General features: G+C 49.8%; 1 protein-coding gene across 1 annotated transcript; it reads left to right on the forward strand.

Annotated features, from left to right (window-relative positions):
• Nucleotides 1-377: 377 nt before the first annotated feature.
• LOC144945847 (uncharacterized) lies at nucleotides 378-17,234 on the forward strand. Its single transcript, XM_078874415.1, has 10 exons — nucleotides 378-507; nucleotides 4,312-4,427; nucleotides 6,343-6,487; nucleotides 7,231-7,412; nucleotides 7,811-7,977; nucleotides 9,101-9,257; nucleotides 10,160-10,354; nucleotides 14,257-14,318; nucleotides 15,222-15,337; nucleotides 16,411-17,234. Exons 2-10 carry the CDS (start codon nucleotides 4,316-4,318, stop codon nucleotides 16,697-16,699), a joined length of 1,425 nt encoding a protein of 474 aa, XP_078730541.1. The 5' UTR covers nucleotides 378-507; nucleotides 4,312-4,315; the 3' UTR covers nucleotides 16,700-17,234.
• Nucleotides 17,235-17,654: the final 420 nt, after the last annotated feature.

The raw sequence follows: 17,654 nt of genomic DNA on the forward strand, positions 1-17,654 counted from the left end.
TTATTATTACCGTGGGACATTCCACTGATTACCATTAAAGACTAAAGCTCGCAACAAGCAGTCGCTTCTGAGCTGTATTGCCATGCTTATTTAAACATTTGTAGTTGCCTGACTTGGAGACGTAAGTTCTTGGAGGCAGTTGTTTTATTCAACCGAGCACCCTTTGCACAATCCACCGGCTCGACGAGAGGATCGTGGGGGCATTGAGACAGCAATGGGGAAGCTCAAACCGCGCTGCGCGTTGTGTGCGGGGCGGAGGAGGAGGTGGTGTTGGGGGGTGGTGGTGGGGGTGTTGGGGAAGGGGGGCGTGTAAGCCGCGTGGGGGGTATGCGGAGGCCTCTTTAAAGGGCACCTGTCACCTTGCTCGCCGTGAGAGGGGTGCAGACGGCGGATATCGCCCTTGTCGCCCACACCTCTTGATCGGATCACTCGCGGAGCGCGACCGTCAAAGCACGCGGGTGAGAGATTCGGAGCGACTGCGAGCGAGCTGGGTGGTCTCCATGTCACGTGAGCGAGCAGGTTTCCACGATGTTTAGACATACACACACACAGGGGTTTAATTGCATAGCTGTCAACCCGTACGGTATTCTTGTAGAAGGGAATTGAGTTTTCAGGTCCATACGGCGTACAGCCGTTTCAATACGGGCGATTGTTTTTTGTATGTATTTGTTTGTGTTTCTCTACTTGTGATGGGACATTGTAGGTTGAACGTTGAGATGTATAAAGGGGCACGGGGTGAGCAATAAGGTCTGACATAGTCTGTAATAAGGTAGGGCACTGATATGGGGTTGACAGGTATGCAATTGTCATCGAATACTTTCTGGGTGGCTGGGAGATTGGAGCAGGTAGGTGACTGGTAGCCACGGCAATAGCGAGAGGGATACTGGATGTGGGGCTCCGGGTGGAGAAAGATTATTTGGATCGCTGACTCGGGTAGATTCGGCTGGATTTAAGCACCGGACGTAATATTTCGGAGGCATCAACGATTGAAGTCGTCGTTGGAAATGAATGTGAAGTCTCTTTTTAATCGAAGAGTAAGTTACGTCAACCGACTAGGACTCTAATTCTTGTGGAAATAATTTGCCCCACCTTTCTCTATCCGGGGGAAATGCTCATTACAAACCGCGATGGGGTCGGACGGACTTTCATCCACGCTGCATTGGTGGCGATATTCCATTCTAGATTTGACTGCAAGGATTCATATTCTTAAGTTTTTTCGGTAAAGTCACGTAGGTAAAAATTTTAAATTTAAATTAATGAAAGTAATATAAAATAAAAATAAAAATCACGACGTTTCGGAGGCAACACAAGCTTCCGTCTTCAGGTGGAACCGTCACAGCACGACTACTGCATCAAGTAAGAGGCGATATTCCATTCAGCTTCGCTCACGCGTCAAAACGGTGGCTTGTTTCGTACACAAAGCCACATTTTCTGCAACTATAATTACCTTATACAAAATGACACACCCACGTGTACAATTTGTATGATTTCCAACTGTCGGCGGTGCGGTTGTCATATTTGTGCAACCGCCCGACTCGTAAATCGATGGTCGCGATCGTTAGCGAACGAATACGTTCTCGGGCTGCACTGATTACACCACAGATTCCTTGCTGATCTCGTTAGGAGCGATGCGCAGCTTCAGGCTGGCCACCGAACGAAGGCGCTCACCGCATCGCGCGCTTTCAGATGCGCTTCCGCGGCCGTCTGGAACGCTCTTCCCTCCAATATTAGGATGCCGGCTGGAGATACGCACTTAAAAATAAAAATCTAGATTGAAAACTAATTTGTTTAGAAATGTGGCCCTCATTTGTGGCTGCCCATCTTCACCAACCACCCATTGACCAGCGCGGTGAAGTATGGCTGAATACATCCCACAGCCCGCACGGGCTTGAGAGGCTCTCATCCGGCAGTGGAATGGAAAAAAAGGTCGCGTGTGTACGAAAAGAAGAAATTTGCATGGCACCGGACATGGAAATGTGGAATTTTGACCACTGGTTCAGGGCCATTAATGTGGGATGAGGACTCCCTCGAATGCTGCTTTGTTCACGGAGACATTTTGACAGTGATAATAACAACGACAATTAATGTTCTTAGTTCTTTCGGTAAAGTCACGTAGAAGGGAAACAATAAAATAATAAAAATATAAAAATATTTATTTTTTATTTTAAAATAATAAAAATATAAAAAAATATTTTTTTCTTTTATTTTATTGTTCCCTTCTACGTGACTTTACCGAAAGAACCAAGAATATGAATCCCTGAAGTCACGAAAGCTTTAAATCAAAATTTTACGACAATGAAGTCGTATAATCGGGGTGCCACGTGGCATACAGGATGTTGTGGGTTCGATCCCGACGCTGACGCCTGTATTTTTGGACTTTGCATGTTGTCATCCCCATTGTCGCGTGGATTTTTCTCCGGGTCCTCCGGATTTTCCCTTCCACATTTAGTATCAACGTGTGCCAGACGATGACAAATCACTTCGTTGAGCTGAAATTTATGGCCACGTCTCTTTACAAAAAAAAATACATATCTCAGTTGGGCCTTACCTGGTGAAATTTTTTTTGTCGAGTTTTATAGTTAGCACCGTTCTTGTCATGCAAGGGTCCGCGTTGCACAGCTCCACTCAATGGTGTGGTGTCCTGGTAGACCTGCTTTTATTATTCTTATTATTGTTTTAAAGTAACCATATTATTTGCATGAAGACCACATTGATCCCATTTATCCGTAAAAGAGGTTTTTGGGTGAGATCGCGTCAATATAAATGTGTCGTTAAACCCGCCACCACCCGACACAGCCAATTAGTAAGGTTTGTCACGTAAACAGAACGTGCTAATTCGTGACTAGTTCTGCACTAACCGGTTGTGTGTTTGACAGTAAAGCCACAACATTCACTGTTGGAGAGTAAACCCACAATATTTACTTTCCAACACACCGGTGTGCTGACACTCGTAGCGAATTGGCATGTTTTATTTACGTGACGAACCTTACTAATTGGCTGTGTCGGGTGGTGGCGGGTTTAACGACACATTTATATTTACACGATCTAACCCACAAACCTCTATTATGGATAATATTGGCTGCGAAAGCCTGCTAAGTGTTAAATCGATCCCATTCACAGACTTTTTTTAGTTCTCAGCAATCCACACTCAAATTGAAAAACAACACTGGGACCACGAAAGACCGCGAGTGAATTGTGGACTGCACGACGGAACACTCCGGCGTTTGGCAAAAGGCGTGTGCAGTACAGCCCAGCGCGACTGCCTCCTGCCTGGTGCGTGATGGATGGACATTTGCTTAGTCAAATCGGCGTTCCTTTGCACGCTATTGAGTTCTTGGAAGTCGGCAGTGCGGTTTAAAATAAAAAAAAACGATTGCATGAAAATATTCGGGTCTGTCCACAAAATCCCCGATTGTATAAGAGAACACGATCCGCGTCTGGACTCGGTAAATCCACCCACGTGACGTGGAGGACAGACTGCTGTGACGGTCCCACCTGATGACGGAGACTTGTGTTGCCTCCGAAACGTCGTGATTTTTATTGTTTTATTTGTATTATATTGAATTAAAAAAAAAATTTACCTACGTGACTTTACCGAAAGAACTAAGAGTATGAGGACAGACTGCTTTGTTATTCTTGCTTTGCTCCTGCGATGGATGTGCTCTTCCCGTTGTGCCACGTGTCGTTCGCGCCGGGAACTTCTTCGGGAACCGAATTCAAATTCACTTCCTCAATTCAAATTCACTTCCCGAAGAAGCTTCCAGCAGGTGGAGCGAGCCGGTCAACCCGAAAAACCTGTACAGCCCCCATACTCTTAGAATTTTTCGGTAAAGTCACGTAGGTAAAAATTGTAATTAAAATGTATAACTTTAACAACTCTGGCACCTCCCAGCTCAACCAGTCTACATAACAAAGGCTCAGTCCTAGCAGCAGCCTCAGCCCCACCAACCTCACAATAATAATACAATAATACAAAACTCCGATCCAGGTGCCTACCTTGGCTCCTCCCCCCTCAACCAGTATATACTGTATACAAGGTCGGGTCTCTTGGAATTTCTCTTTACTTGATACAGCTATCGTGCTGTGACGGTTCCACCTGAAGACGGAAGCTTGTGTTGCCTCCGAAACGTCGTGATTTTTATATTACCTTTATTAATTTTAATTTTATTTTTTTACCTACGTGACTTTACCGAAAAAACCTAAGAGTATGAATCCTTGCAGTCACGAAAGCTTCAAATCTAGAACTGTACAGCCCCGCCGCAAAACGCCGACGTGGTGTGGCTCATACTCCTACCGCTGTCTCTATCCCAGGGCCATGCTGTCCCACCGTGCCGTTGCTGCTGCTGCCGCCCAGCTGCTGGCGGCACTGCTGCTGTTTGTGTGCGGAGCGACCCAGGCGTGGCCCCAAGGATGCCCCCTCACTCAGGGCGAGTCCACCCTGCCTCGCACTCGCTCACTCAGCGAGGACGACGAGGCCCCTCCGCTGGGCACCTCACGCACCGCTCACACCAACCCCCCCCCCCACCTCCTTCACATTCACCACGCACGCACCTGGACCCCTCTCGCCACCCGCACCTGTGCTGAGTTATGGGAGCAATGCGTAATGTTTAATGATCTGTATTGTTTGATTTGTTTTCATCGAAATATCGGCCTTTTGCAGAGCAGTCACCGAGCTCTTGTGGATGAGGGTCTTCCCCACGCCGAGTCGGTCATGGGGGTTGTTTGACCACACATCACCACGCCGATCGGTTCGGCTTGTTGAAGGGGCACCCCAAGACCTTATAAAGTTCATCTTTCGTTTGTTATGCTTCCCCCGCGCCTCCGAAGAGCACGGTTGGCTACGTACGGTGCGAAAGAATGTCGATATTGATGCAAATATCACTCACCAATTAAGGGTGTCACTTGCAACCGGTAATCAAACTTAGCTTCTTCTTGTTCCGGCCCTCTGAGAGGGTGTAGACGTCACTTTTAAAATGCCTCGTCAGGGTTCACACCAAGGTGCGCTAACCACCGTGGCCACCGCTTCACCATTGCGGAGCGTCATCTCTCTTACAATCCACTTCTGTTTGGCCTTTCGCGTAAAAAAATAAAAAATATATATAAGACCGTTTTAAGTCCATTAGCTCTGGGATTTTACGGCGATGGTATAGAGCAGCGTTTTTACAAGTACGCAAAATGTGTCAGCTTTGATATTTTGTATCTCATCGCACACCGTGTCAACCCATCACGGTTTACAACCCCGTATTCTTGTGCGGGGAGTTTTCAGGTCCATACGGGGTAGAACAGCCGTTTCAATACGGGCCAATAAATGTGTCTATTTGTTTGTGTTTCTCCCTTGTGGTCGAACTTTGTAGGATGAACGTTGAGATTGATGAGGGCACGGGGTGACCAATAAGGTCCCAATTGGTATGTAATAATGGGTTGGCAGTTAGATCATCAGCAGAGTCTGTCTGGATTGATAAACAAATATTGGTGGGTTTCCAACAGCACCTCCGATTAGCCACGGCTGGCTACGTACGGCGTGAAAGAAGTTCAAAGTACATACATTTTTGATGAGAATTTGTTTAACACGCCTGCCTCTGCTGACGAGACTAAAAACGTTTCAAACTGGTGCAGAGTTTTCAGACTATAAATGAAAGAGACAAAGGGAAAATATTGGTCTGGAAATTCCCTGGCAACAAAATATATATTTTTTTACGTGGGGAGGCAAACGTAAGTATATGCATTATTTAACTGTTTGTAAATCACCCCTCCAACAGACGCAGGGCGCGGGCGAAGTTTTAGCAGACGTGCATACGTACGTGGATTGGAGGGCAAGCCCGAGTGAGCGTCGTCACGTTGACTGCTCAGAGGCGTGATAGAGCTCGGGCAGGACAACGCCGCTCGATGTGACGATGTCCGCTGGTTGCAGACTAACAAGGATGCGGGGTACCAAAGTAGAAAATAAAATTGACGCAAATTCACGACCGCTGCGGAGACGGAGCAATGTTCCACCTGAAGACGGAAGCTTGTGTTGCCTCCGAAACGTCGTGATTTATTATTTTATTTCTATAATTTTTTCTGTTATCTTTATTTTATTATTTATTTTTTACCTACGTGACTTTACCGAAAAAACCTACGAGTACGGAACAATCAATTTCAGCTTGTGCGCAGGAGCTAGAGGGATCGTTGAATCGTGGGTCCTCGAAAGAGACGCCGAAGGTTTTGGTAGGCCTTCATCCAGCAGTGGATATACCATGGCTGCTGCTGCTGCTGATGATGATGATGAGTGCCAGCCACATCTATGTCATCCTTCCCCGCTAGCTCACTGGAGCCGTATGCTTCGTGCCGTTGCCTGGGCAGGTGCCACAGCCAAACCAACAATGACCTTCGGAAATTCGAACAAGCCGCGATGCCGCGGGATAACGCCGTACGAATACAACTGCCAGTGGCTGCCGGGCCTGCAGGACACCAAGGCGACCAGCTACACCCTTTCCATCTTCATCGAGTGAGACGCATAATTTCGATTTAACGCTTTCGTGACTGCAGGGATTCATCTTCTTGGTTCTTTCGGTAAAGTCACATAGAATGGAAAAAATAATAATAATAATAATTCTCACGACGTTTCGGCCACAACGCAAGCAGCCGTCCTCAGGTGAAGACCAGGTCTGTCGGGGAGACAGCAATTCAGACGCGTGAGAATTATTTTATTTATGTTTTTTTTCCCATTCTACATGATTTTACCGAAAGAACCAAGAAGATGAGACGCATAATGTCGAGCGCTGCGGAGTTTCGTTCCTGTCGCGGAGATTCGCGGCACATCATGGCACGCTTTGTATTCTTCTTCTTCTCATGCATGGGGCCCCACGGTGGTGAGATGTTAACTACCTCGCTTGGTATAAAGGAGGTCGTGGGATCGATCCAGACCCTGACGCCTGCTGTATATTCGGAGTTTGCATGTCTCTCTCCTCCGTGGTCGCGTGGATTTTTATCCGCGTCCTCCGGTTTTTTTCCCCCTCCACTTTGATAATCACGCGTTTAGAGTATCTGGCTTGCTATGCATTTCCACGTGATAAGCCACTTCGTTGAGCTATCATTTGTGGCCAGGTTGCTTCTGAACAATGGTCGGGATCGCACCACGATCTCCTGCATACCAGGCGAGGTAATTAACATCTCGCCACCGTGGGGGCCCCCTTGCATGGATGTAGAACAAAAAATCGTGCCATGATGTGCCGCGTCTCTTTCCTACAGGAATGAAACTCCGCAGCACCTGATGATTGCGTGCCCCAAGCAGCCTCGGTGTCCACCGTACTCCTGCCCCTTCAAAGCCGACGCTATGGACTCCGAGTCGTACGCTGCCACGGTGATCGCGGAGGGAGGGCCAGGGGGCCGCGTGCTCAGCGATACTTACAGATTCATCCCGATCAATATCGGTGAGCAAACATAACCGATGGTGGAGAGGTCTTTCGCGAATTGCGCTGTGTAGCCTCGGATTGTCCTTGCGCGGGAGGCTGATGGCGGACTGTGCTGTCCGCATGGACTCCAAGCTGGCCGAGAAATTATTCGTAGTGCTGGTGGGTGAGATCGTCCTGTAGGTTGTAATGTCAATGTTGTAGCGATAACCCTCCACCGCCCGGCAGAGCCAATCAAATAAAGTTGTCACGTGGGTAAAGGCGCCAGATTGATTGCAAGTGAACGGGTTTAATCATTATCGTTGTCAGCTGGTTGATTGTGATTGGGAGGGTAGATTAGTTTCGTAGGGTGAACCTAATGCAGATGTTCTTAACCTGGAGTTAATCTCGCCCCGTCTCCATTCGTTTATTCACTCCAGTCGAGCCCGACCCTCCGGTGGATTTGCGGGCCATGCCGAGAGGCGGGAGCGAGGACGAGATCTTAGTGACGTGGAAATTCCCTCCGACGTGGCCAGAAGTCGACCGGATGTTCCCCCTCCAGATTGAACTGCAGTACAAGCTCGCAGAGCACGACGAGCATTGTAAGGTCAGTTCCGAAACCTCCCGGAGTCGGCGACCTCTGGATTTTACAGGACCAGGTAAGGGCCCACTGAACTTCACAAGCGACCTGGCCACAAATGATAGCCCAACGAAGTGGCTTATCGTCGTGTGGAAATTGACCGCATGTTTCTTAAATGCGGAGGAATACATCGGAGGGCCTGGAGAAAAATCCACGTGGCCACGGAGAGAGCATTCAACCTCCGAATATACAACAGGTGTCAGTGTCGGGGTCGAACGCACGACCTCCTGTATACCCGGCAAGGGAGTTAACATCTCGCCATCCTGAAATGGGCCGCAGCAACCCGGAACGCTGTGGTGGGAGTGAATCTTCGATCCCGCCTGTGTCGTTCCAGACGTAACCAGGGACAAGTCTAGTCGCAGCAGCTAGTCTATTCTGTGTATATCTATAACTCGCAAGTGTTCGTTGGCTTTGTACGGCGCGGATTACAAACGTCACACTTTGGGAGCTCCCAAATGGTACGCTGGATGAAAACACACACTCAATTGTGTCATAGATCTGTGCATATATAATATTTGTTATCATGAATGTGCTGAAACAGGTAAAATTATGTTAATATATTGATCAATGCTCACATCCACCTCCTCCCCTTGAAGTACGGATGGTCCACATTTGGGGGGTGGGAGAGAGATTTCTGAGTTCCTTACTGTAATTTATTCCAATCTTCAGCCCTGATTACACGGCACGTGTGTATGTTGAACTTCTTTCGCACCGTACGTAGCCAACCGTGCTGACCAGAGATGCGGGCAAGGACAACAAACTCATCACACAAAGCAGTTCTAGAGGAGTCAGTTTTCAACCTAGATGATGATTTAAAAGTGCCACAACTCCCAGTGGCGTTCCCAATATCGGAAGGAGGAGCGTTCCGGGCGGGCGGCCACAGTAGCGCGTCTGAAAGTGCGCGAAGCGGCGGCCGACTTTGTTCGATGGCAAGCCAAAAGCCGCCTCTGCGAGGATGAACCCCGTGTGGGAGTATCGCCACGTCGTTGCCACGTCGTTGTCATGTCGGTGTCGTGTCGGGGCAACCCGGTGAACGGGGGTGCGCTGGCACCTCGTGAACCCGGTGTCCGCGCGTGCGTCGGCTCTCCAGAATGTGACAGCCGACAAAGGCGCGAGGCGGTTCGTGATTTTGAACACGAGGCCCGGAGCCGCCTACAAAGTGCGCGCGCGCGCCCGGGAGAGCATCATGCTCGGCTTGTGGAGTTCGTGGACTCCGGAGATCACCTCCTCGCCCTGGAGGACAAAGGGTCAGTGCTCGCGCCAGCGCACGCAGCAGCGCACCTCGGGACTAGCACGGCCGGCCAACGCACGGCGCGAAAGAGGTTCAACGGAGAGCGCTGTGCACGAACACCGGCACGCGCTCGCACGAGCGCAAAGGTGTCACACGCTTCGCACGCTAACTCACGCGAAGCCTTTCAGGCTGCGGCATGGAAACCGTGCAGGGAGAAAATCCGAATGTGCACGGGGGAGGGTGGGGGAACAGTCAGAGGCCACGTTGTGGTGACAAACGAACTCGTACACAACACGGAGGGAATGGCTTACAAATACAAGGCAGGCCGATACACAGGTTGAGACGCGTGCCTTACTCACACCGCGTCGACCAGAGGCATAGCACCCTGAGAAGGATTGTTTACATTTAAATTATTATTATTAGTGGTCTTGACTCGGGGGGAGGGGGGGGCATCCAACAAAGGCTGACAACGATTGAGTCGGACGCACACACATTAGAGGTGCACCCACAAACATCAGTGTTTTTATCCTGGAGAGAAGAAGCAGTCACTTAAATAGCCGCACGCGGCTCTGGTTAGACTATTAAGAATATTTTGCTGCTATAAATGTCCAAATGATCAGCCACTTTGTTGAGCTGAAAAATAAGCTAAAACCTCAGTGGAATTTACGTGGTAAGATACAAAAACATCGTTTCGTTTTATTTGTATTTTTGTTAAAGCGATTTGTTTACCTTTTCTTACACTTTGCACTCCTATTGTGTGTGTGTTTGTTTTGCATTGTTTGTTGTTGGCACGTTCTGACTCTGTGAAATATAACTTCATAGCTCATCGGTTTCCTCCAGGATCAATAAAACATTCTGACGACTCCGTTACGCACGTCTGCCCGTGCTGTCGTGCGCAATGTCTTGTGCCCCCTCCAGCAGCAGACACAGCAAGCCGCGTGCGAGCCACTGACAGGACAAGAACATCAACAACAGCAACAGCAAAAACAACAGCAGCAGCAGCAGCGATGACAACAGCCTCTGGCATCTCAAGCAGGGCACACACTGGGAGCCGTGAGGTCCCTCTGCACGGAAAGAGGCTGCAGTTCCACCACGTCACCACGCACATCTCGGGTCAGATCTCCGCCCGCTGCTCCCCCACAGCTTTGTAATGAACCTAGCCTGGCACAAATACAAAAATTGCCCCCCCCCCCCCCCGTATACAGTGCGGGACTATCCTCGTAGCAAAAGTAGCTACATATGTAGCTACGGGCCCCGCACTTTCAAGGGAACCGCGCTAAATGCTTTGAAGCTATCAATTTCGGTTTCAGTGATTCTGCACTTGCTCTATTACTATAGTACTATACCGCCTTCGATTATTACAAACTTCTGGATGTTTAAGGTTAGCGATTTGTCGTATTAGCTGGCTGGATAGCAGATGAAAAAATACGATTACTTTACAATACATGTAAAAAAATTGTGCTTTAATATTAATGTTTTTTTTTATATTTAGGGCCCCTTTATAACATGTGCTACAGGCCCCGCACTAGCTTAATCCGGCACTGCCCGTATAGCATGAACAGACTGTTGGGGGCCAAGTTATGTTAGCGAGTAGCACCTACAAAGTGCTGTTAGCGAGTAGCACCTACAAAGTTCTGTTAGCGAGTAGCACCTACAAAGTGCTGTTAGCGAGTAGCACCTACAAAGTTCTGTTAGCGAGTAGCACCTACAAAGTGCTGTTAGCGAGTAGCACCTACAAAGTGCTGTTAGCGAGTAGCACCTACAAAGTGCTGTTAGCGAGTAGCACCTACAAAGTTCTGTTAGCGAGTAGCACCTACAAAGTGCTGTTAGCGAGTAGCACCTACAAAGTTCTGTTAGCGAGTAGCACCTACAAAGTGCTGTTAGCGAGTAGCACCTACAAAGTTCTGTTAGCGAGTAGCACCTACAAAGTGCTGTTAGCGAGTAGCACCTACAAAGTGCTGTTAGCGAGTAGCACCTACAAAGTGCTGTTAGCGAGTAGCACCTACAAAGTGCTGTTAGCGAGTAGCACCTACAAAGTGCTGTTAGCGAGTAGCACCTACAAAGTGCTGTTAGCGAGTAGCACCTACAAAGTGCTGTTAGCGAGTAGCACCTACAAAGTGCTGTTAGCGAGTAGCACCTACAAAGTGCTGTTAGCGAGTAGCACCTACAAAGTGCTGTTAGCGAGTAGCACCTACAAAGTGCTGTTAGCGAGTAGCACCTACAAAGTGCTGTTAGCGAGTAGCACCTACAAAGTTCTGTTAGCGAGTAGCACCTACAAAGTGCTGTTAGCGAGTAGCACCTACAAAGTGCTGTTAGCGAGTAGCACCTACAAAGTGCTGTTAGCGAGTAGCACCTACAAAGTGCTGTTAGCGAGTAGCACCTACAAAGTGCTGTTAGCGAGTAGCACCTACAAAGTGCTGTTAGCGAGTAGCACCTACAAAGTGCTGTTAGCGAGTAGCACCTACAAAGTGCTGTTAGCGAGTAGCACCTTCAAAGGCCGGCATGGGTGGCCACCACCTCGCCCGGCCGCCTTTGTCTCCCCAGTGGCGATGTTTACACACCGCACCAGGTACTCATTTGAGGCTGAGTTGACCTAGGGGAGGCTCAGGACCGGTTCAGACATTCGTCACTGGTGTTGGCCGTGAGCGGGAATCGAACTCGGGACGCCGGGTTCGTAGCGCAGCGTAGCGCTAACCGCTCCCCACACTTACTGTGTGGGGAAGCCTACGGCTCATGAGCCTACCACTTTGAATTGGCCGGAGTTGGAACACTGTTGACATATCTGGAGTGGATTGGCCAGTTCCTGACTCACTGCACTTGATGATAGGTTTCAGTGTGTACAGTCAGGTTGATGGATGATACGGCACTCACTGATTCTTTGCGTATCACTCTTCTATTGCTGTTATCTTCACATTGATTGTCCCCCCATTCTGAGGACTCGTTATACTGCATTATTTCGTCTCCACAACACTGCAGGTCACAACAACTAACTCACTCCGCCACTTATACATTCACTCACACACTCATGCATACACTCACTCACTCACTCATCACACTGCATACTTCAACAACACAATCATCCACTCACTCAGCCACTCAACCATTCACTCATACACTCATGCATACACTTACTCACTCAACCACTAATCACACTGCAGACTTCAACAACACACTCATCCACTCACTCACACACTCAGCCACTCAACCATTCACTCACACACTCACTCACTCAGCCACTCACCACACTGCAGGTTTCAACAACACACTCATCCACTCACCCATTTAGCCACTCACCGACATTGCAGGTCACAACAATTCACTCACCCATTCACTCACTCAGCCACTCACCCATTCACTCATACACTCACTCACCCACTCAATCACTCAGCCACTGACCACACTGCAGGTCACAACAACATACTCATTCACTCACTCACTCAGCCACTCACCCATTCACTCACACACTCACACACTCATTCACTCACCCACTCACCCATTCACTCACTCACGTGCTCACTCAACCACTCAGCCATTGACCACACTGCAGGCCACCTCACGTGTTATTCTGCTTCCTACCCCGCACTGCTCCACTCTGGAATTCTATTCCATCAACTCGTGTCCCCAAGTTCTGACAGCATTGCTCAACTTAAAACAACGGCATGAACTCGAATCTGTTACAAATTTGACCGTGCTATTTCCGCCTGGCCACTCAACATTCTGTACCTTTGGGCATGTTGCTCAGCGATCCGTACTTAAACGGAAAGCAGACTCCACTCGACACTCAGAGGCAGTTTCATTGGGCATCATTTATCCTCAAAATACTCCCAAAGAACAAATGAGCTCATTACATTACCCCCGTGGCCGCCCTTCGCTGCAGCCTTCGTCCACGTCAACCTTTAGCAGCTCTTCTCTTGCCTCCTTGGATTGGTTCGGGCGAAAACAAAAACGGAGCTGTCAACGAAACGCACCCATGGAGTGAGCTCTTGCGACGTTGTCAAAACCCACCACCAATCTCGCCTCGCCGCTCCTCACCTTTGAAACGAGCTCACTTCGCGGCTCTCGGCTCGAATTCATTCTCCCCTTCCCTGGCCTTTTAAAAACAAAATCCAATCCTCCATTCGTACACTCCTGCACATGTGGTGGCCAGCGAACTGCCGTCTGTGGTACTTGAACTGTGCAGGGGACACCAATGCCCATAATATATGTTTTTGGGTCAGATCGCGTTATTTATAAATGTGTCGTAACCCTCCACCACCCGACACGGTCAAACAGTAAAAAATGTGTCACGTTTTTCAAAGGACAAAATAATTCACTTCTTTAGCCCACCGGTGTGCTGAAGAGAGAATCAACAGCATTTAGAAATTTGAGTAGTACGACGTTTCGCTGGTAATTACAATCAGCTTCATCGGGCAAGAATGGTGAAGCTCTCCTTCACCATTCTTGCCCGATCTGACCCAAAAACCTATATTATGAATAATATTGGTCGCGAAATGCTACGTGTTAAATTGACACCAATGTCGTTTTACCACGCGATCTGTTTGCTACTCAGCGTCTGGAATGTGACGATTTATGTCCTGCAACTTCCTTAAAATCGCCAATATCCCCCCCCCCTCCCGGAGGGTCATTCTCGTAAATCACCTTGACGGCTGAACGTTCGCATGGCCCGCGTCAACAAACGAAATGAACGAATCACCACGGGGGAGACACGGACAGTCGTGGGTTGGGTTTCGCAAAGCCTCGATCCAGCGCCGGGCTCGTCACGGCCAAGCGGTGTGGCCCCACTCGAGCCGTCTGCCGTGTTACGGTGTTGTGCGCTGTGTGTGTGTGACGCTGCTGTTACGGTGTTGTGCGCTGTGTGTGACGCTGCTGTTACAGCGACGTGCGCTGTGCGTGTGTGACGCTGCTGTTACGGTGACACGCGCTGTGTGTGTGTGACGCTGCTGTTACGGTGACACGCGCTGTGTGTGTGTGACGCTAACCTGCCCCTGGCTGCCTGTCTGCGTGTCACGTTCCAGACGCGGTCACCGGGTCACACGAGGCCGGCGCGTCGCCGCCTCCCGATCCGGACACCCACGTGGTAATGATTCCGACTGAAGCGATGTCACACACAGACGAGTTCTGACACCGCTCGCGATTTTCGGAAGCCCCTGTGAGGTGCTCCGAGGTGCTCCGAGGTAGATGATTGGCAACATCGACACCGTCCCAGTAACCGGGTCTCCTACCTTGCACGGTATTACACGAAGCCCCACTGATAACGGCGGCAATTTCAAATAATTGAGCGTATAAATACTAAGGTATCTCAAGACGCTTTGTAACAGTTAATGAACTACTTGATGGCAGGAATAGACTGCAGTGAAGCAAGCCTGAATCAATGCTGCTGAAATCACGCACTCCCAGAAGGCCGTGGGGCTGGTGGGTTGTGAAATATAAAAAAAAATTACATTTTCTTTTACGAGGATAGACGGATATCCGAAACCAATGCAGCTCCAGTGAGTCCCAGAGGGAGGGCTTATTTGGGAGGCTGGGAACTTTCACGGACGAGTCCCAAACAAAGACGCGACCAAGTAAAGTAACGCACACGCAGCGAGTGAACCGATCATCGACACGAATCCCATGGGGCAGTGCAGGCGACCTCGTGTCTGTCCATGGAGTGATGCACTCCATGGACAGACACCATGCGCACCTTCACTCGGGGTTCAGGAGCCACGGGAACCATCTGGCCTCAAACTCCCGCTCCCTGCCCTTAAGCTTGCGGTCCAAATCAGGTCAGCCTCTGTCCCTGCGAGGGCTGACCTGATTTGTTTTTCAACGCTCGATGTTCTGTTAATTTTGACTTAAAACTTTCGTGACTGCAAGGAATTCATATTCGTTGGTTCTTTCGGTAAAATCACGTGTTCTTTTTCTATCTACGTGACTCTGTTAATTTGTGAAATGTTGTGATGACGATGATTCTTGTTGTTGTTGTTGTTGTTGTATCCAGGAGACAGACGCCTGCTCCGTGAGCTTCAAGACGAAGGCCTTGTGCCTTCTCGCCGTCGCCACGGCAACAGCCTTCATCACCACGGCGATGATCCTGTGCATCTTCTACCTCTGGAGGTGAAGCAGCGCACCGCGCAGAGGCTCCTGTGCGAGGAGGATCGTCGCCCGCCTCCGGTTTTTCTTTCCTTCTTTCTATCCAAGATCGTTCTATTTTTTTTTTCGAGACAGCTGCCATCTCGGGAGATCTGTCTGCCCGTGACGTTAAAAGTCCCGGTTTTCGTCAGTTGCATACAAATAATAATAATAATGATGATAAGCCACCGAAGACGGTGAATTTACGTGCAGTTCTTGGCCGATCGGCAGGTCGTGCAGGCGGAGTAAAGTGTAGGTACGCCCACCTCTTCCAACACGTCTGGGCAATGTGGGAGAGTAGACCTCGACAGTTCACGCGAGTTGACACCTTTCCGCCAGCAGTGGCCTGAGCAGGAAATTTCAGGGCTGCACCTTTTTACTCAATGCTGAGTCTGGACCGGTGCCCGGATGGGTGACCACTCTGCATAGCAGCTGAGCTGTTACAGGCTGCCAGACTATGCTGTGGGCAGCAGAGGACAACGTAGAGAAACCTCATTGTTGTACTATACTTCTGCGCTCCCGCATCTGTGCTTCTCCACCTTCACCACGCACCATGCTCCATGACGTTGCTGTCCGCCGTGATGGCCACCTTGCTGCGCTTCGAGACTGGCGTCACGTGAGGCGTAGAGGGGCCCCCTCACCGTCAACGCGTGCACAGACGACGTGTGCGGTCAAGTACGGACGGACGTCCCCACCAAGAGGCGCGCGGTTGTGACGAGGCCCTCGTCCAGCAGCGGATCGACGGGGAGGGCCGCGTGTGGTGGGATTGGGCCGGGGTCGGGTTGTGCGTATGTCGAACTACTTTCGCACCATACGTAGCAGAGCATGCAAATCGGAGGTGCGGGGGAACGACAACAAACTGAACACAAAAATCAGTTGTAAAGAAATTAGTTTTTCAATCGAGATGATTTAAAATTGCATGGCTCCAGTGGCTTCTTAATATCGGAAAGGAGAGCGTTCCAGACGGCCGCGGAGGCGCATCTGAATGCGCGATGGCTAGCAGCCAAAAGCTGCCACTGCTGCCGCTGTGTTCAAGTCGCCGTTGACGTCTCTCGCAGGAAACCGATGGGACACGTTAAGAAGTACTTGGCGGCTGTCGGCCGGACCGACGGGACACGCAAGTGCCCGCCCACGGCCCCCGCCACCGCCAGCCCCCCCGGGCCCACCGGCCCTCCGACCGCCCCTCACTTCCGCGAGGTCCCGCCGCCCATCGAGGGAGAGGATTCCAGCGTCGCGTGCGAGAGCCTCATGAACTGGGAGTACTGGGCAGCCGCCAGCAATCCAGAGCCCCCATCCCTCGACAGCAGAGGCGCTGCCGCTTCTCGTGCACACCCGCTGCGGGCCTGAAGCTGTCGCCACCGCCGCCGCTGCCGTACGATGTTGATGCTCACCGCGCCTTGTCGTCGCTTCTCTCCTTCCTGCTGCCGGATCCCATAGTCGTCGTAAAGTCAGCCCTCGATCGACGAGATTTGCCTCTCACGGTCGGGTCTATTGGTCGAAACAGGTCAGAGGTCGAGAAACCAGCGTGACCTCGTTCGCGCCGCAGTGACGAGATGTTATCTCTCTCGCCTGGTACGCAGGAGGTCGTTTGGTTCGGTCCCGGCCCTGACGCCTGCTGCTGTATATTTGGAATGTGCGTGTTCTCTCTCTCCGTGGTGGCCTCGATTTTTCCCTCCGCATTTAGAATCATGCTCGAAGAATATATTTTATTGCTACTATAAATTCCCACACATGATAAGCCACTTCGCTGAGCTATCAATTGTGGCCTGGTCGCTTCTTAAAACAATTTATAATAGCTAATAGGTAAGTAAAACTGCTTTGTTTTCGTTTAGTTTAAAATAGCCATCAACCTGGGTCACTGAAATGACAAAAGCGAAACGAATCCGAGTTCTGGTATCTCACCATGGCCACCTGGTGTTGGGTCCTCCCCTTGTGACACGTCCTCACCTCTAGAGAGGGTGCTTGGCCTACTCTTCCACGCTGGCCAGACGACTTGGAAGAGGCAGGAGTACTCACACTTTACCCCACCGCAGCCTGTAGAGTCGTCGTTCACACATTGCGGGACATTCCATCAAGTCCTTTAGGAATGTATATTTATAAGTGGGACATAACAAAATGTACAACGGCCATGACTTTAGATTCTACTTGAAACTGCCATAGAGTTTGTGTGTGCGTGGCTTGATGTCCTGTACGGAACAATTCATCGTTTATAACAATGCATCATTCTCACATTACTAATTCAGTCTAACATTATGAAGCAGCTGGTGTGTGCTTTTTTTAGACAACAAAAACAATTCCAACA

This window comes from Lampetra fluviatilis, chromosome 39 (genome assembly GCF_964198595.1).
Source record: "Lampetra fluviatilis chromosome 39, kcLamFluv1.1, whole genome shotgun sequence".
Classification (NCBI taxonomy): domain Eukaryota; kingdom Metazoa; phylum Chordata; class Hyperoartia; order Petromyzontiformes; family Petromyzontidae; genus Lampetra; species Lampetra fluviatilis.